Raw genomic sequence first — 20,927 nt, forward strand, 5'->3', positions numbered from 1 at the left:
CCATTAATCTGGCTATTTAGCTGTCAGCTTTGCTCTACAAAGCCTGAGAGTACTCCAGTTTGGTTTCTGTCTTAAAGCAGTCTGTCCTGTTACAGCTCAAATGATGTGGAAGGGAAATTGGGAACTAGAAGACTGTTTTAGAATGGCATTAACCAGAGGTACTTTCTCTTTGTGTGTCCTGCTGGACTGTGCAAGATGGAACAGATAGGCTTTGAATTCAGGGAGATTAAACCAAAAAAGTGACTTACTGCTATATGATTTTAAAATTCAAAGCTGTAGTTGTATGTTATATGGTTGAAATACTGTATATTTAAATGTTGAAATACTTTATATTTAAATGTATGGATTCTTAGGGCATATTCGATGACCCATAAAGTAGACAGTACAAGTGGCCGCAGTCTTTAGTTAGACAAAAACATTGCAATTTCCTGCCATTCTTACTTGTGTGTAATTCACAGCGGAAAATATTTGGTGCAGTAGAATCTTTTAAACCTATAAAGTGACATGGTTGGCATGTTGGTGCTGCTTCATACCTGTGATTACCAGTGCAAGAGGTGGTTGAATTCACTTTTGATGATCATTTTTGTATATTTTTCAGTCAAAATCCCTCCTGTCTGAATATCTTTTGGTGCCTCCGTAATGTTTGTATTGCTACAAACAATTTTAGTTCCTACCAGACAAAACACCACTGTGTCTTTTCTTATGCAGTGACTGAATCAATGTGCAGCTACCTCTGTCAGCATTGCTCATTTAATGTATGCTCTGTCCAAGGCTACAACAGTTATCATGCTGATGATAGCGTGCTGAACAATTGGACATCCACAGCAGTCAGCTGTAGATCTAATAGCTGATAATACTAATGGTAATTGTAATGTTTATCCTAAATACAGTGTTCTTGCTACTCAGTGAATCTAGTTAAACTAGTACTTCATAAACACAAACTATGCAAAACTACTTCCTGCCTGTCTGAGATGCTAAACCTGCATTAGAATGTTATGTGAAATGTTAGTGAACCAAATGGTGTGAGCTATGATTTGCCTTGTAGTCTAACCTGTTTCTCATGTAATATTGAGCGATTTCCTAAATGATTTTATATGGCTGCAGTTAACAAATATTTGGATAGATATTACAAATATTTTTAAATTCTTTCAATTTAAAACAAATCATAAGCAATTGACCAACAGTAACACGTCTACAGCACTTTTTAAATGATCAAATAGACAGACTGTCCATCTAAATGTAAAATAAAAAGACACAAAAGGGCATTCTGTGATCTACAATCTTTTACAGCTTCATTAGACTTTGTCCGCCATGCAAAAAAAACAATAACCCTCCTCAACTGAGAATGTTTTGCATTAAAAGGAAGGCACACTCATCATTACCACTGTGTTAAATACAAGCTCTTTACCTATGAGAATAAAGGATTTATTTATTTTTAACAATCACTATTTATTGTTTTGTCCCTGTACCGATTAATTAATTTATCCAATTTTATACAAATACATGCCAAAGTTTAGGGTTTTTTTTTTGTTTTGTTTTTTTTTTTTTTTTAATTGTTTAAATTATCATGTCAAACTATGCCTTTTTCCTCTTCTCTCAGCAATGGTTGTATTGTTTTCACTTTTTTATGTAAGGAGATATTTCTTGCAACATATACTTGTTGACCATTTTAACTGGAAATGAAATTAAGGATAGTAACTAATGTTGCTCAATAGTGTATTATCACTAAATCTATCTTAACTATGAATGGATGCACTAACAGAACTGTCACTGAAATAGCCTTTTATAATGACTGTCATCTCAAATTGTGGGTTGTGGTTTATTTTATTTAATTTTATTTATTTATTTATTTATTCATTTTGCATCCATGCATTTTTCTCTGACAATGTTCATGCCCAAATGCTGGTTGAACTAAGTTGATTTCAGTACATAAAATTTAACTGTTAATTAATGCGGATATGCCTGTCAGATACAAAACATCCTCCAGCTAATCCTGACTAAAATTTTGGAGAAATGATGTCTGTAGTTCTCAACAGATGTGGTCAGTGTTCCAGATGACAGTCATTCTGAATGGGATATCTCTGTTTCTTTTTAGAACGAAGAAGATGAATGGAACACTGGACCACCCGGACCAGCCAGACATTGATGCCATAAAGATGTTTGTGGGTCAGATCCCACGGTCCTGGTCAGAGGAGCAGCTGCGGGAGCTCTTTGAACCCTACGGTGCCATCTACGAAATCAATGTCCTTCGAGACAGGAGTCAAAACCCCCCACAGAGCAAAGGTCACAGTCTGGCAGTTATGCCTGTTGATAAGCATTTGTCTCTAATTTTTTTTTTTAAATTCTATACTAATCCTGAACTAGTTTAATTAGTATCAAACTAAGACTGGTCAGTATGAGGAAAATGAGAATATTTAGAAATGTTCAAGATACATAATACTATCATTAGATTTTATGGCTAAAGCTCAGCAAGTTTTTGTCCTAGAAACATAATAAACATACCCCCAGAAACCATAAAGGGTCTGCTTCACGTATGTATGGAGGTTAAAAAAAAATGTATTTTTAGCTTCATGTCATAGACTCAGACAGCGACCCTTGATGGCCCACCCATTCATATTCACATGATAACAGCATGCTAATCCAGCCGCTCTTATTGGAGGATTACAACCCCAACACGTAGATATGCCCATTTTAGTCTTATTAACAGAAGCATGTTGCCATGGATTCACACTGAGCAGCTCCAAAACAGCACAGTCATGCTTTTCAGCTGCCTGAGGAGGAACAGCTTTATTTTGTGATGAGTAAACTGAGATAGTCAATGTTTGAGCCACAGGTATTGAGAAAAACACACATCATCAGATTTGTAACAATATAGAACAAAACCAAAATAGATTGTCAGAAAGCTGTAAACACCAGTGTGTAACCAACATCTATATCTACAAAGTTTAGAGCTCAAAAGAAAACTTCATAAATGTTCACAATGTGTGTTTTCACTATATGTCAGCACCTTTGAATATAGGTTTTTGGGAAGTCCATGTTTAGAGTTAATTTAAACAAAAAACAGATGAATGCCCAGCATACTTCTCTCACATTATTGTTGCTGGGTTTGTGCTGAATATTAGCATGTGTAGCTTTTTTGGAACAAAATGTTTTAGGTAGGTGAAATTTGTTAAAATATCAAGGCATGTCAGATTACCTCACCCGTGGCTGAAAGGCCTCAGACTCCAGAGCTAGTCTGGGACTAAAGAGCATTTTGAATTGTCATCTTCAATTGAAAGGAGGGTATAGTTCAAAACAGCCCCCTTGTATGGTCAAAAACCATATGCAATAACATTCAGCATTTCATATACTGCAAGGCAATAAACCACAATGTTCATGACATTCTTAATTAATTATGCTTTTTTTTTTTTTAGATTTATGCCTTGTTCTTTACATAATGAAAATAACCATGATAGCTCAAAATGGTTACAAAAGAATCTACAGTTATAACAACAAAAATGTCATATTGTCCCCCTCTGTCCCAAACTACTAATTTTACAATATGATACTGCTTAGGTGTAATCAAGTTAATTACCTACTTCATTTCACTGCATTGCAGGTTGTTGTTTTATCACATATTACACACGTAAATCCGCACTAGAAGCACAAAACGCCCTTCACAACATGAAAATTCTGCCAGGGGTGAGTAGATTATAATGATTTAAATTATTAAGAAAATGACTTGCAAGTGTAAGCTAGAATGTCTGATATGTACTTATGTGACAGATGCACCATCCCATTCAGATGAAGCCAGCAGATAGTGAGAAGAACAACTGTAAGTATATAACTGCAGTTTGCGTGACAAGTTTTTCTAGCATGTCACTTGAGCCAGAACAGTGTTTTTGTAAAATGACTCCTAAACCTTTCTTCAGCTTGTACATGCAAACAAAATGTAATTTATTTCGTAGTAAATTTCACTACGTAATTCACGTAGTAAATTTGGCTTTGGAATTATGGAACGACAAAATTATAGCCCTTATAAACAGCACAATGTAACATTTTAGCTGTATATGCTTCTACTTTCCTCCATTCTAAAGCTTATATTAAGGGAAAAAAAAGTAAATAATCTACTTAGCACAGTTTAAAAGTAAAGCAGGGTTTTGTCTTATTTTAATTTGTAGAGATGCCTGTAAGTTATTGTATGGAAGAGAGGCTTAACGCTTTTGATCTTCACCATTTTGTATTAATAGTAGGGGAGAGAGAAAGAAAAATGTTTACATTAATGCAGTATTTTTTTTATTTAAACATTTCAACCTGACTTTCTATTTTTCACCTTTCTCAGCGGTAGAAGACAGAAAGCTCTTCATTGGGATGATCTCAAAGAAGTGTAACGAGAACGACATCCGGCTCATGTTCTCACCTTATGGTCAGATTGAGGAATGCCGCATTCTCCGGGGACCTGATGGACTGAGCCGTGGTAAAACACTAACACACTTCATATCCGCTAGTGAATGAATGAAAAATGACCAAAATGATGCACCTCTTTTTGCACAGTGAAGTTATAAATAGGTCTACGCTTAAAGGGGCCATGTTCTCGCTCACTCTCTCTAAAGACAAAGTAAAATGAGTTGCTCTAATTTTGTGCTGCGTCTCACGTAGGCAGCAGATACTGGGTTATCCCGGCTCTTTGTCTGAGTCTCTCCAGTCACAACGCTAGACCTAATGTTTGTGAGAGCTCAAAGTACTGATTAAAGGTGTTGAAAACGAGAACAGAGGAGGAATGGAATAGTGAAAATGTTGACTAAAGTCACTGTATATCCTCTTTGCACCTCACTCCAGAGTGCCTTGCACTTGAAAGTAAACTGAGGCTCATTCTCCACAGGGGCTTGAACCAGTCATTTGGAACAAGGGCTATTTCGACAGAGTAAGAAAAATGCTGTGTTTGATCCATGCTGTATTTTGACCAAATCATTTCACAGATGTTCCATTATAAACAGTGTTAAAGTGAAAAATGGTAGATATGTCAGTTTTAAATGATCACAGGGCTAACAAAAAGAACTCGGTGATTTAATCAGTAGACCGAGGTTCATTTTCCTGTTCGTCATGTGTCATTGACCTGTTGGTTTCCTTATGTTTGTTAAAATATTTTACACAACAAGTTACATTTATTATTCATTAAATGGATCTAATTGCATGTATAATAGATAAGAGACAACCGAAAATCTGATCAAACTTTTCTCCAGCAGCTTGCACATTTTGACAAATCTTGTTCTTTATCACATGAGGTCTCAACCAGCTCAAGTTATTAGCAAAAAACAGTTCAACTCCTGAATGCAGTGAAACACAGCTCTGAAGTGGTTACGTGTATGAAGTGTTTAGCATATTGCCTCACTTATTTTGAAACCTTTAAGCCATTAATAGAAAAAACTAATCTTTTTTTATAAGTTTGAGAAAATCTCATAAAATGTCACTCTTTTGAAGTGATCATTTGTTACTTTACTGTCTATCTTTCTAGGTTGTGCCTTTGTTACATTCACAGCCAGACAGATGGCTCAGTCTGCAATTAAATCCATGCACCAGTCACAGACTATGGAGGTAATGGAATCTAGTTTAGTTTAACATTCTGTATTGTGTCCCCTGTGGGATTTTTTTTTCTTGTGATGTGTGTAAAATAGATTTTTTTTTAATGGGTTGTTCAATCAGGGCTGTTCCTCTCCAATCGTGGTGAAGTTCGCAGACACACAGAAGGATAAAGAACAGAAGCGCATGGCACAACAGCTGCAACAACAGATGCAGCAACTCAATGCTGCCTCCATGTGGGGAAATTTAACTGGTCTTAACTCACTAGGCCCACAATACCTCGCAGTGAGTACGAGTACACCCAAAAATCAACACATACACACTCTTCCCTTACCTCTTAGAACAGAATTGGAAGCTTTATATTAAGCTGCTGTCAGTTTGACTAACAACTCGGAAATACAAACAGTTATATATCTACTGTATTTAACCTGTTGACAGACTTAAAGATTTCTGTCACTTATAGAATTACATGGGCTATATACTTATGCAGCCAACTATAAATCTTTAGAAATGCCAAATGTTTAACGTTTTTTACACACTCAAAGTCACCTCAGCACCTGATTATTTATTGTTTATGAAAGCAAAAATTAGCTTGCAGAGAATTACATCAGAATACTTCTGATTTTAACGTTACACATCTTTTTTGCTGTGTTTTCAAGTTTGTTTTTGCATTTGGGCTACAGATCTATGCTAAGGCAACACAACCTTCCCAATCTGGTCTCTCAGATCTCCTGCTGTTTCAGATTGGCTTCTATAAAACTCCTAGAGCAACTCAATTTGCACTTTTTGAGGCCAGTGTAGATGTGGAGCCCTGTGTGAATGTGTTAGTGCTGCTCCATGGGTATGCTGTGAAAAATCCTCTTTCCTTTCTCTTCTGTTTCTCTATCTCTATCAGCCTCCCCTTCACCTCTTATTTTCGTCATCAATATTTCTGGCATTGTCATACATCTTTTGATTATTTTTCTCCAGTCTTGATTCCATTTTGGATCATTTTCATTGTCCTCTTTTCTTACTGTATCTTTGCATCTCTCTCTCTCTCTCTCTCTCTCTCTCGTTCCTGTGCTCACAGTCCTGGATGCAGTCCTGACTCTCTCTGTGTTCTCTGTTTTGGTGTAATGTCTAGCTTTATTTGCAGCTCCTGCAGCAATCCGCCTCCTCTGGGAATGCGCTCAACAATCTCCACCCCATGTCAGGTGAGTCCAAGGGCTGTGTATTTATTTATTTTTTCCTCTCTCTCCCCTTCCTCCCCCTTTTCTTATATCTTGACTGAAAAATGTGAGTTACGTTACATCTAGTTGTATTAGCCAGGCAGAAAGTCAGTAGGCCTGTCACAATAGCTATATTTTCTGGTTGATATATTGTTCTGGAAGTAATTGTGATAGATAATATTTTTGTAAGTTAGACACCTTTAAAAAGCTATGAACTTTTAATGATTAAACATATTCAGAGATTGTAAAATATGAAATGTTTTAATATCTTAAATAAGTAAAACAAACAAATTAAAAACCACTATACTTAAATGAAACATAATGGCTCAAATGAAATACTGAGAACAGAATGGCATAACTGACAATTTTTGTGCCTTGAGCAGAGAGATAGGAAGTCGAGTATTGGATTTAACAGTGGCCTATTAAATGTGGTAATTTACCTAGCCACTTTTTTATTTACCTTTTTGCGGAGACTGGGGCTTTGTAAACACATTAGACAGTTTCCCAGCATGCAATAGAGTGGTGAGGAAACATCTTTTGAATTGTAAAGGGTCTGTTTACCTATATGTCCTGCTAAAACTACAATATCTGGTTATTTTTACCAGCCGAACAAAAACCCGCTCCTGGTTTTATTTATTTATAATATTTTGGGTCTCCCTAACCCCATCTTTAAGGAATGAAATGTGCAATAGACAAACGTGTGTCTTTCAGCAGTAGGCTAGACTGTACACAATGATTTAAAATGATGTGTGTGCTGTGCATGAATATTCAATGAAGGACTAGCTGTTACAGTCCCTACTCCATTTGCACTAGGATTACTAGGATTCACCACCAGGACACATCATCAGTTGGTATCACAGGGTGTTTCGGCCATTTATCACAAGGCACCCTCCGCTGGGGCAGGCTCAGGTCAAGTGTTAAGGGGGCTCTCTCTTTGCTTCTCCCCCTCCCAAAATAATGATGGTGTGTGTCAGTGCACATCCTGGTTGGTGATGGGATGGGCATTGATGGATACCCTCTTACACGCAACTCAAGTTTATCAGCTAGACACTTAAGGGCCTGGTTTTGTCTCCATGTGTATCTGCTTTGAAGGAGACTAGTCTAGCTGCCAACCAAGATGTGCTTAAGTGATGCTGTACACAGAGCAAGATGGGTCATTTCCGAGCCACAACTGCAGATTTGTGGGAGAAGGCAGCACATCATATGTAGCTCAGACAGTGAATCTTAGCGTATTGAATTCCATGCCCCAGAGTTCACTCCATGAGAACTGCTTCTTCTCAACACCTTCCCAGTTTATCAATTGGCCCTTCTGGCTTGTGCTACTGCTCTGGCCCATCTGGCTGCTTCCTCCTGTCAATACACCTCCTTTATCACCATTGCTCGCTGTTCGGCTGCAGATCAGCCTTGTTCCAGAGAGGTGTTACTTTTCCAATTCCATAAGCTCCTCTGCCTTGTTGGACATGGCCCATTAAATCACTGAGGAGAAAAGCAGCTTTGACCTGTTACACAGCTGTGGCTGGAGTCCACTTATTCCCTGTTCTAAGTGTAGGCGTTGTATCACTTACCACAGGGTCCTAGGACTCAGTGAGTGACATGTCCAGTCTCACCTTAGCACATTTGAACTCCTCGACCAGGCTATCCAGTGGTAGAGACAGGGCTCAGTTGCTCCATTTCCTCACCCAAGATCTCACTAATATTTCCATACACTGAGCGTGGGTTAGGGAGACTTCGTACATGGTTAGCTACCACAGGATTCTGTTGTCAATCTGCCTGAGGCCGTTAACTGTGTCCTTCCAGAGTTGCTCAAGTTGTTGGGTGTCTTTGAGGTCTGCATCATACCAACATCCAAGGCTCTTGATTGGCTTCTTTAGGAATGCTGGGATACCGCACTCCTGTTAGTTGTCCCTTAGCAGTGGAGATGCTGCGAGACTTGCTTGGTTTAAAATCCATTTTTGTCCACTGGATGTTCTCCTGGAGTTTCTGCAGCAAGCATCTCGTACATGGTTTTTATGTTGTGTCGTGTCGTATGATCAGCTTCATTGCCATGACAAATGCCAGGGGAGAAAGGCAGGTACAGCCTGCCATGATGTGGATTTCCAGGTGCTGCCAAGTGGTGGTGGTGTTCTCAGCTATTACACAAAACTGCAGATCCTGAAAATAGCACTTGATGAGCTTTATGGTGCGGTTTGGTATGCCAAATTAGTTGAAGGCCATCCACAAGATCTTGTGCAGGACCAAGCCAAAAGCATTGGTGAGGTCTAAGAAAACCACATACAGGTCTCTCCGTTCCTTCTTGGCAGTTTGAATCTGGTGCCAGACACTATTGGCGTGCTCAAGATATATAAAGAGCACATTTGCACAATGCTGGCTGTATCACTCCTAGAAATCTGTACAGAATTCCAAAACTTCCATTGCTAGAAGGAAACAAGAAATATTGGAGGATTTTTACATTCTCTACATTTTTACATGTCCTGTCAAATCTTTCTTTACTGGAATTCTGTGACATCAGTTGTAAAAAGGGCTATAAAAATAAGTTTGATTTGATTATTTAAATTACAAGAGTTTCTAACTATATCTGCTTAATTATTGTTATTGTTCTTTCCATTCAATGTAGTTAATCACTATTTTTCCTTATAATTATAAAGACAGCTGCAAACGTTAGTGGTTTGTTATCCATGTTGACCTTCAGAGTACTTAATGCAATATTAAAAAGGCTCTGTTGTACACATCTTGTTTGTTTCAGGCTACCCAGTGTAATGTTGTGGCTTCTTTAGAGCATACAAGAATTATAATAAGATGTCTGGGCAGTTCATTTCACACAAGTATAATTTAGAATCTGTTAATTATACGTAACGGAATGCAGTTCCCATGGCATTTTTTTCCAAAGTGCCAAGTAGTTGACGTTCTAAGTCATCTGCATCACTGCTTTATTCTTTAAAGATTGCATTTGGGTAAATTTAATCTAGATGATACTAACTGGACATCAAAACGCATGCCGTGAAACTCCTAGTATATTAGATTCAGCTTAAAATATTAGATTATAATACATCATTATACATATGTAGTGAAAATGTCTTCGTGTATTCTGATATTGTTCTATTGCCATTTTGCCCAGCCTTAGATTAACACATTTCGTGAAATGAACGTGATGTTTTGGCTGCATAAATATATTTGTCTATGTGTCTAGGTCTGAATGCCATGCAGAATCTAGCTGCACTGGCAGCAGCTGCGAGTGCCACACAGGCCACTCCCACAGGCAGCAGTGCCCTAACCACCTCCAGCTCTCCCCTCAGCGTGCTCACTAGCTCAGGTACGCCTACTGGACAACAGACTCACTCTGCCTGGGATGGCTGCAAGGGTTGGTTCTGCTTTTTATTTCCCAATGCTCTTTTATGACATTTATGGTAACCCATGTTTTTTGTTGCAACAGCCCCAAGTGTGATACTTTTCTGTATCTGTGTTCAGTGCGCCTTGTAAAATTTTGCCAGTTGTTGAAATTGAATGTAAACTTTTCTTCTTTTGTCATTTTAGACTGAGATATGAAACTGTTTTAAAACATTATTTGGCATAAGTGTTTAAAACAATTACAAAATGCTTGTGGAGCATAAAATTAAGACCATGCTATGTACCATTTGGTTAGTTTCCATAATATATTGGAGGAATGAGAGTGATCAAGTAGAATATAATTTTTAGTTATTTATTTATTGTATATCTGGTTAAATTGTTACTTAAAAATGTCCATCACACACATACCTTTCTATACACATTGAGACATTCCAGGAGTACCAATGTTGCATGACAGTGACAGACTGAACACATTAATTTAAATCAACTAAAACATTATTTTGACCAACATATCTTTACTTTTGGCAGATCTCATGCAAAATCAAAGATCAATTACATTTCAGTAAAAATGTAGAATACAGGGGGTCCTCGACTTATGACGTTGATCCGTTCCTACACTGCATCATAAACCGGTGTAAGTCGGAACATACGTACATACTGTATGTAAATAACATACTGTAAGCACTTATCCTATCCTAACACCTATCCTCCTCGGTCCCAAGCCACGTAACCATGTGTTCTTCCGCCGCGCACACCAAACACGAAGTTCACGTTACGATGCAAAACCACTTAAGTCGAAACAAGGCTTTATACAGTAAATGGGAGATGTGGCGTAACCACGAAACATCATAACTCGGGACTGACGTAACCTGAGGACCTCTTGTATTTCTTTGCTATCCAAAACCTAAACAGTGATGTACCAGCTATTAGAAATGTCTTGTTCATTCATTCATTAATTCATTCAGGTTTTGTGGAACTGTGCATATGTCTGTTTAATGTAACAAACTCTATTTTATTGATCTTTATATGTTGTAGTTTAGTTTTATTCATTTTGTGTTTTATTTATTTATTTATTAACTTTTTTCTAAACAACTGTTTCATTTCTTAACCCTTTAAATGTGTTTGTTTTATTCCACTGTACGCACAGCGGGTTCCTCTCCCACCTCAAGTACAAGCTCTTCTGTGAATCCCATGGCTTCTTTGGGTGCCCTGCAGTCTCTGGCTGCAGGTGCTGGAGCTGGTCTAAACATGAGCTCATTAGCAGGTAAGGTTTTTTCATAAGCGCTTTATTTTAAAATTCAAGTGATGTAAAAGATGATTTAAGCATCCAGACACAGAGACTCCTTTTGTAAGGACCAGTGCATGAGAAAACTCTCAACAATCTGCAACTATCTGCAACAATCAAGATTCTGACAGATTCTTCTTAATTTTGCGTGTTTGCACGAATCTAATGCCAGTCAGTATAAGGGCCCATTGCCAGATTGCCCCCCCCCCCCCCCCCCCCCATGTTGTCAAGCTTGTTTCCTTTAATCTTATTATAGATAATGGACTCAAGGCCAGAGTTGAAAAGTTAAGTTTAAAAGCTTGGCAACAAACAATATTGTCATTTCAGTGGCGGTTGTGAAGTACATTGTCTGTAATGTAATGTCTGTAATGTAATGCAGGTATGGCCGCTCTTAATGGTGGCCTGGGCAGTGGTGGTCTTTCTAATGGCTCCGGAAGCACAATGGAGGCCTTGACCCAGGCAGCGTATTCTGGGATTCAGCAGTACGCAGCAGCTGCACTGCCCAGTCTGTATAACCAGAGTCTGCTTTCTCAGCAGAGCATCAGTGCTGCTGGCAGCCAGAAAGAAGGTCAGTGGGGGAAAAGTAAAGTGATTTATAAATTTACAGCATTTTAATTCCCTGCCTCCAAACACTTTCAGTCGAACTGGAATGAAAGGAAGAAAGTGTGGTCCTTAGACTTTCACAGCTCAACGTTGCTAATTGATGTCAATTTAATTCAAATATCCTTATAGTTTGAGAGAACATATTTCTTTGCTGTCCAATGTTCTAAAACGCATGTTTAACATGGATGTCACAAGAAAAGATTGCATTTCAATTTGTATTGAATTGGAAAGGTCAGGTAATGGAAAAGCAGTGAAAGCCACTTGGCCAAGAGTATATTTGGCCTCTCTTTCTTTTGGTGACAAGGATGTGGTATCCCTCATCACCAGATAGTGCTAGTCAATGCAGGAGGTTGTTAGTAAACATAATATCAATCTTAACAATATTCTCCTTGACACATATTGATTTGTTCAATGACAGTGCGCCACTAAGAGAACAATATAATAATTAGCTTCACGTCTTGAATAAAACACACTCGCTTCCTGCCTCCTACTTTGCTAGTACTGATACTCACGTCCTGGACAATATTGGGTTAAAGAAAATGCTTGTGATGACCTTGAATAAAACATAAACAGATCCTAACACCCTCAACGGTACATCTTTAAAAGAGCTCTTTAGAGTTTAAAGGGTTATTATTAAAATTACATCTACTTTATGTATTGTCTACTTTCTGGCTTCTCCCTAGGTCCAGAAGGTGCAAATCTGTTCATTTATCACCTGCCACAGGAGTTTGGTGACCAGGATCTGCTTCAGATGTTCATGCCTTTTGGCAATGTCATCTCAGCCAAGGTGTTCATAGACAAACAGACCAACCTCAGCAAGTGTTTTGGTAAAGTAATAAAACAATTACTCTGTTTTAGCTAGTGGCTTGAAACTAAATTCTTGAAGTATTTAATACCTGAATATGTGGCTGTTGACTTGGGTTATAAATAAAAAGCTTATGTAATGATGTACACCATTCCACTAAGTATTAATTAGCAATTATTTTAATTTCTTCTAACATCTCTTGCACACGGTTAGGAAAGTACAGAAATAGTCCACTAACACCAGACTTAAATACTCAAGTTAATTATCAATGGAAAGATAAATTGATATTAGCATTTGAAAACGGTATTGTTTGTCTTGGCAATTGAAGTGCAAGATTGCATCTAATACATTAAGTGACACATTCTTCTTAAGCCTTATATTTTTTCCTAATTATTGATCAAATGTTGTTCATAGAAGTATTTTGGTTATAAATGTTTGTTGGTGTTGACAGATGTTCGTTTTTGTGTTTGACAGGCTTTGTGAGTTACGACAATCCTGTTTCGTCCCAGGCGGCCATTCAGTCAATGAACGGTTTTCAGATCGGAATGAAACGACTGAAGGTTCAACTGAAACGATCCAAAAACGACAGCAAGCCATACTGAGTGCTTTTACTCTAAAATGGACTTGGTTTGAAAATGTGTTTCTGGTAAGTGGAGTGTGATATTGGAACGTTTTAAAAACAAAAAAAGCCTGCCCCACCCTTAACCCTCTCCTACTATTCCTTCACTCCTCTTGCCTTTCCTACATATCTTCTTTCTTAACAACCATCAACAAGAAAAGGAAAAGCAACATGCATAATGATAAAACCACAAGGTTGTTCAGCTGAGAAATGGATTCTTTTTAATTGTTAGGGTTTTTTTTTTTTTTTTTTTTTCCTTTTTTTAAACCACATTTTTGTGCCATATTACACATTTGCTGTGTACAAATCTTGCATCAAAGGATGTTGCACAATGAAAGGCAGTCATTGACTGCTCTCAGTTCCACAGTCATTATCTCCATCTTAATCATACCCCTGTAGATTTTCCTCTTGTGTTTACACTATATAGACTCAGTATATTTGGACAGTCAAACTGATGCCTCCTACTGAGCTGCCTTTTTAAATAGAATTTGGAGGTCTGCTGCATAGATTGCAAAAGATAATCTTTCTGTCACCATAATGATTTGGAGCATCTGATAGGTTGGGCTGCTCTCCATTAGACTCTGATTTCATAGATGCCTTTTTTATTATTTGATTATTTATTTCACTAATTTATTTATTTATTTTGAATACCGCAATTTTTTCATAATGGGGTGATGTTAAAGTATGGTCTGTAAATTTTTTTTTTTTTTTTTTTTTTTTTTTTTTTTTTTTTTTTTTTTGTATGTTTGTCCCCCCCCCCCCCCCCCCCCCCCAAGAACAATGAAATAATCTTATTTCATTAGATGTTTTGATTTATGTATTTATTGTTCACCTACCAAAAAAAAAAAAGATTCAACATCTTATTTTAGATTGGTTTACTTTTACAATGATTTTTCTTATCTTGTTGGCACTGTTTGTTGTTCAGCACAAGCTATAGGTGCAAAGGAATGTCATGCTTTACTCTCAGGATTGCCTCACTTTTGTCTGATGAAATTAACGTAAAATGAACCCAGTGCAGTATATATGGCTGAATATGAAAACTGTCACTATACCATTTATGATGGGCTGGACAGATTCATTTGTATGCATTGCATTACACAAACATACAATCCTGGACAGCTCCTATCTTGTAGCCTCAAGGACGATTCAAGCCACTTTATTTAGCCCTAAGGATTTTAATGAATTTCTATTCAGTGCTGGTATCACTTTGTGCCACGGAGATGATATTCAGACTCAAAAGTATTATGTACAACACTTAGACAGACATTCATTCAAGTTGCCTACTGGACATGTTTTAAACTTGATGATGGTGGTTGTTTCGAACAATCTTCCACCTTGGTGCAAGTGGATGTTGTATGCTTTCAGCAATAATTGCATCCTGCGTGTGTCTGAAGTTACAAGATGAAAGATGATAGTGTTTTTAAAAAATGGAAAATTACTTTCTGTTCATTTTCATTTTTTTTTTCTCTTTCTTCAACCACCAAATTCGATCAATTTCTTGTACAAAGAAATGCACAATTATCAAGGTACCCCCTTTCTTCTTCACTAAACGTAGTCTGCTTTGCATCTGTGTGGGTTTACTAATACTAACACCAAAACCCTGAAGACCATCTAGTTTAGCATGGCTATTTACTTTAGTCTGTACTCTCTGAAATTGTATTCATGATTAATACTGACCAGTAAATATGTTTATCATAATGAGGAAAGATTAATCAGTACATACTTGAGGCCTACAGGGTCTTAAAATTGTTTTTATGGGAATGGATTGTGTCCAGATGGTGTATATTACTTAGCTATTAATCCTTTTCTATTTTTATAGAGGTTTTATAAAATTGCGTAAATTATTTCTCTGAATAAAAAAAAACAGTTGTTTAATAATCACTCAAAATATTCAACAGTATTTTGTAGAATCCTGATGTGAAGTTTTGTGAATACATTCACAGATTGTTAAAGCTACAGGCGTGTGGCCCTTTTTAGCTAAGTGTTGTATCTTGTCTTTGTCCAACACTCAAAAAGTGTATCAAATGCTTCATGTGTAGTTCCTAGGGTGCTGTTCCAATGTTCAGTTCCAAGTTATTGTACCTGGAGAACACTGTTTTTCTCCTCAGAACTTATGTTGTGTTTACTCTTACACACATTACATATACCTGTCTCTATTACAGAATGACAGGAAAGCATGTTTCTGTAGCTGTCTGTCAGTTGGGGTGCATTTCTGTAAAGTAGCAGGTTTCTTACCATGCATTTTATAGACTTGTTTGAGTTGCCTCACTAATGGTGGCCAAGTTATATGCAGTGCTCTGAAAAGTACTGGAATAGTGAGGTTGGTGTTTTACCTGTGCATTTGCAAGCAATTTCGACTAAGGTACAAATGTGGAGCGCACAATTTAACCTTTTTCATTCCTCTGTATTTCTAATTTGTATTTTGACAAAGCTCGACAAAGCCTTGTTAGACAAATTGTGGGTCAGAACATCAATGTACATGCTGCCAATTTTAACTTTTTTTCTCAGTGAGGACTAAATACAGTGTCATTATTCAGGAGCACAGCAAAGGTAGAAAAAGGTGGCATTGTGTACATCACATTTCCTTCTGTTTTTAAGCTAAGTTTAAAAATTACATTTACCACAATTCCCTTACTGTATAATGTCTCAAAGGGTTTTTTTTTTTTTATTTTTTATTTTTTTTTTTTTTTAGGTGTGAGGATTTGTGTAGTTGTGTAGATCCTACCAAAATTTTTTACTAATATAGAGTATTACTGAATTCCTGGGAAAATGATCATATGGTTTAGAGAAAAAAAACTGCTGTAAACTCTCTTGGTTTTACTTTCATATGGTGATATTGTGTCTTTTACATGAACTGCAATAGCTTTAGCGCTGAAGTGTGGTTTTGGAGCCCTCTATAAGTGTTTAGACTCTGGTCCTGGGAATCAGTCCTTGATCTGTGCCTGTGTTTAAAAAAAGAATACACATACATATGAACAGTAATCAAAGAAACTAGGAAACCCTAAGGGGCATTCTAGCACAGTACTGATTTTTCTGAATCCAAAGATCATTTTAAACGTCTCCTCGGCCCTGTACGTTACAAGTATACACATGTCAGATATGGCTTTTTTTCCGAAATTTTTTGACGTGTCATTTCTAGCAGGAGGGTACTGTTTCTGTAGATCTACCATGTTAGGCACGTACAGAGAACAGCTGCACACTGACCGTATGGCAGAGTAACTCCACTGATGTGCCAAACAGTCCTATTACAAGCTGCTTGTGGATAATTTCATTTTAAAATTATGCGACTTGAATATACATTCTGTAGCTGTTTCCATTTTTATTATCCTTCACTTTTTCACGTTCAGGTAGTAAATGTAACTTCAATTTATGTCCACTGGTGTTGCCTAGTATGGAAATGTATACAAATAAGCTGCCTTTAAATTTATGTATTGCATTATCCCTCACAATTCAGAGATTAAGCACAAACTGAAATCATTGCAGATCTTAAAAGCACAATTTTTTTTTTTTTTTTTTTTTTTTTTTTGTCTAAAATGACTTTTTAAGTCAACGTTAAAAATGTGAAAAGCACTGAGCTGAAGAGAATTAGCTCATGTTTGACTATTGCTGATGGCAACTGCTTTTTTTTCCCCCACCCTTTTCAGAATGATATTGGTAATTCCCAACTACCTACTGAAATAAACACTATTTTGTTATTTTAGCTGTGGTAGGCAGTCTTTGTCGTCTCTTGATGTTGTTGGATGTATATTCTCCCCTTAACTCCTTTTTGGCATGTTGCTTGTGTCTTCTCCTTCCCACTTTTCTTCCTTCTTGTTCCTTGTGTTGCATTAAATGTTGTCTAAAATAGGTAATACGTTCCCGTGACCTTCCCCCCTCCCACATGCAAAGATAATCATTTCACATGATTTTCTGTTTCTTCCCCTCTCCTTTTTTTCTGTTGTGGCTTTAACCTAGTTTTGTTGTTCGTTATTTGTTTTTGTTGTTTTATTCTAGATATCTTCGTGCCCGTTTGTTCATCGTTTCCCTAGCATGTCGATGTGACGTCAAAAGTTCATCGTCCAGTCCGTTGTCCTCTTCGCTTCTCTGACGCTTGAAATTTCACCCTTGACCTTTTTGTGTTAACTTTTGACGCTTAGTGATTTACTTCTTTTGTTTGTTTTTGTGTGTTCATTTGTTTGTGCTGCCAATAGAGGGCGCTAGAAAGACTGCTGTTATAACTAAAATGTAAAAAGTTTCATGAATAATGTTCTGAGCAAAAAGAGTCTATTTTTCTAGAACTTGCAAACATAACCACTAGATTGTGCAAAAGCTTTTAATTTTCATTGTTTCGTTACCCAGTTAAGGTTTTTTCTCTAGCAATTTTTATTTTTCGTTTTAATGCAGTCTTCCTAGTGCACTCAGTTTTATTAATTTGTTTTCTTCTGAAAGCAGCCAATCAATTTATAGAATCACTTTGTGTGTGGGTGGGTGTGTGTTGTGTTTTTTTTTTTTTTTTTTTTTTTTGGTCCCCCTCCCCCCCTTTCTCTCACTTGTTAGTTCTAAAACTTTTTTTAGGATGTTTTGCAGTCACATTTTGCTGAAACCGAGGATAACCTTGTAATTTTGTGCTAGGTTAGTTGGCATGATGTAATTTTGGGAGTTCCTATTAACAGTGTGACATTACAATAGACACTTGAATTGCTTCTTTTTCTTTCTTTCTTTTTTTTTCCATTGTATTGTGTCGAGCCACCATAGGCACATAATGTTTTTCATTTTCTTATTGTGTGAAAATCAGGTTTAGTCTGAAATAAAATGCATAAATTGAGCAGAATTGAGTTTCTTGTCACAGTTAGTTAATATATTAAAGTATGCATGTTTTTTGTAACTGCACTGACATCCTCAGCAAAATGTGATTCAGTTCTGTTTAAAAAAAAAAAAAAAAAATCAATTATAAAATTAATAAAATGGTGCCAAAAGTTTTGCATGTTGCTGTTGGTCACATTTTCTGTATTATTTTCATGACATTTGCTTACTCTTCCAATAAGGTCCCAGTTTTAATCACCAGTGATTTTAATACATGTCTCAATGTGTTGAGACAATGTTTGAAAGTGAGCCTTTTCTTTGTTTTAATTTTTTTTTTTTCTTTTTAGTGTGATTCTGGTATCATGGCTTTATATTGACTTTTCAAATCCACTGTCTTAGATCAGCCTAAGTACTCATGTTTATGGAAACAAATTTAAGCTCTTCTGTATAGTGGTCAATTTATGTGACAACAGCGTGGGTGTTTGGTTAGTGGAAAGTATCCAGAGTAACATTTTCCAAACTGACAAATCTGCCACTGGCTCTTAGTCGTAATCTAACCACCACTCTCTCCCAGCACTGCCTTTAAGTGTCCCTCGCTTCAGAAGTGCCCTTTTATATTTTTTGTTTTTGTTTTCTCCCATATTGAAGTGCGTCCTGGTTGAGATCTACGTTTGGATTTCCTTACTGATCCCCTTATGCAATATACAGCATGCCCATTTTTCATTAGGCTTATTTCAACTGTAGATTGCAAGCAATTGCTTATGAACTAATCTAATTGGGTTTGACATTGACTTTTTGGCATTTTCTATTTAGATTTTAAGCTGCTGTTTGTGGGTTTAAATGTACTCTGAAAATTACCTGTGGGATGTTTGTCATTATTGGTACAGAGTGATTGTATTTAATAGTTAAAGATTTGTACAGTTTTTGCCTTTTCTACTTCCAAGTTCTGTTTCACAATGTGAAAATTTACATCCTAACAAGTGGAGCCATGTAGAACTTGCCACCATGACCAAACTCAAGCCTGTACAAATTAAGGAAGTAATTCTATAAAGCAGCCTTCAAATTGAATTAAAAGCTGATCTGTGTTTTCTTTTGTCATTTAAGTTATGGTTTTCATTGGAATTGTGGAGTGAGGAGTTCATTAGTTGTTTAGAAGAGTGACTTTTTTCTGAATGTTTTCTGTCAAGGTTTATTTAAAAGGTGATGGTGGTTAAGATTTTTATGCTACTGTCTCCACAGAAATATAGCAACGTGCACACCCAGCAAGAAGTCATTTTGTAGTTTATCTTTGGTCGGGTTGTTTGTCTGATTAAACGGAAAAGATTCACACCTTTTGTGTCTGAACGTTTAATTTTGTACTTTTGTTTACTTTTTTTTTTTTTTTTTTTTTTTTTTTTTTTTTTTTTAAGATCATTAAGTCATTTCATTTGCATAATTGTTTACGGTGCTAGAGACGGTGGTATACAGATTGGTACAAGCCAATAATAAAAATGGGAATCACTTATTGGAGCAGTTACTAAATGAGTTTACAAGCCATTTCCAGGAGGCGATTGACACCAAACAACATGAAACTTTGTTACTTTACTGCACATAGGTCATGGTTCAATGGAACATTTCTTCCAACCTTGCATTCTGATGGCAACACACTTGCACCATTCAACACAAATATGGTGACTGCACAATTTTGCCATAGCGCGATACTGTGACGTAAGAGCAAGCTTCTAGCGCAGGCGCATGAACTTGGCTTGAGCTCAAGCTACAGCTGGGGGATGTATCGCAAAGATTGTGTTGCAAAATATGCTCACAATATCTATATACTCCCACTAGCTCAATGCTATGATTTTGAAAAAAAAAACAATCATTATAAGGGCATTTGGTTATTTGGAGTCAGCTATGGTCTAAAGGTAAGAGAAGTAGGTGAGGTACTGAAAGGTTGCTGGTTTTGTTTCTGCTCCTGGTAGGATAAACAGTGTTTGGGTTTCTTAGGAAAGTTATCAGTAATCAGCGTTTGGGAGCGTTCACTGCCACAGATAAATTGACTGTAGAGTTGGGGTAGGTGATATGGCCTTCAAATAATGCTGTGATATAGTGGGATATTTTTGAGATGATATACATTCATAATATATTTATATATAAAAACGTGTTAAAAATGTATTTAAAAACAACAGACAGTCCTGAAATCTGATACAAATTAGGGCTGGGGGATATGACCATAAAACTCATATCCCGATATGCCTAAAATGAATGGTGATATACGATACGATTTTATGAAAACCATAACAAAATATAATGTCAAAGTATTAGTGTTTATTTTTTAACACCAAAAGAACATGCTGCATTATCTAACTTTAATTATCAATTGTATGTCTAAGAAATAGTTTTGCCCCCAATTCGAGTTTTTTTAATAGAGTATCTGCCGATACTGAATCCTGATCTGATACTTACATTTTTCTAGATAGAGTTACAATGCACATTTCAAGTAAACTCAGCCCTGTGTATCTGCTTGACACTGAATATCTTGCATTAAGAAACAAACTGCCTGCATCCAAGCTGCTGCTTAATTATTTTTTTTTTAAATAATTAAACAAATCTTCAAAAACAGTTCATAGAAATATTTTAATATTATATTTCATCTTATGAAATTATCTAATGTGATTATGTATGAAGAATTACTTTGATTCAAAAAGTCGGTTTTATTGTAGTCACAGATGTTGAGGGGAA

The 20,927-nt window shown here is 36.6% G+C and overlaps 1 protein-coding gene across 7 annotated transcripts in view; it reads left to right on the forward strand.

The window, feature by feature from the left end:
• Positions 1-19,526, forward strand: part of LOC136677790 (CUGBP Elav-like family member 1) — a 38,811-nt gene extending 19,285 nt beyond the window's left edge. For 4 of the 7 annotated variants that reach the window (XM_066655435.1, XM_066655441.1, XM_066655436.1 and 1 more), the window contains 13 exons: positions 2,096-2,283; positions 3,599-3,681; positions 3,766-3,814; positions 4,322-4,456; positions 5,495-5,574; positions 5,683-5,844; positions 6,683-6,752; positions 9,955-10,125; positions 11,260-11,376; positions 11,777-11,965; positions 12,684-12,827; positions 13,280-13,451; positions 17,418-19,526. In XM_066655435.1, coding sequence (XP_066511532.1) covers positions 2,096-2,283; positions 3,599-3,681; positions 3,766-3,814; positions 4,322-4,456; positions 5,495-5,574; positions 5,683-5,844; positions 6,683-6,752; positions 9,955-10,125; positions 11,260-11,376; positions 11,777-11,965; positions 12,684-12,827; positions 13,280-13,407 — 1,516 coding nt within the window. In that variant the 3' untranslated portion in view covers positions 13,408-13,451; positions 17,418-19,526. The remainder of the gene's footprint in view (positions 1-2,095; positions 2,284-3,598; positions 3,682-3,765; positions 3,815-4,321; positions 4,457-5,494; positions 5,575-5,682; positions 5,845-6,682; positions 6,753-9,954; positions 10,126-11,259; positions 11,377-11,776; positions 11,966-12,683; positions 12,828-13,279; positions 13,452-17,417) is intronic. The other 3 variants (XM_066655439.1, XM_066655438.1, XM_066655440.1) reach the window with 3 other exon arrangements.
• Positions 19,527-20,927: the final 1,401 nt, after the last annotated feature.

This window comes from Hoplias malabaricus, chromosome Y (genome assembly GCF_029633855.1).
Source record: "Hoplias malabaricus isolate fHopMal1 chromosome Y, fHopMal1.hap1, whole genome shotgun sequence".
NCBI lineage: Eukaryota > Metazoa > Chordata > Actinopteri > Characiformes > Erythrinidae > Hoplias > Hoplias malabaricus.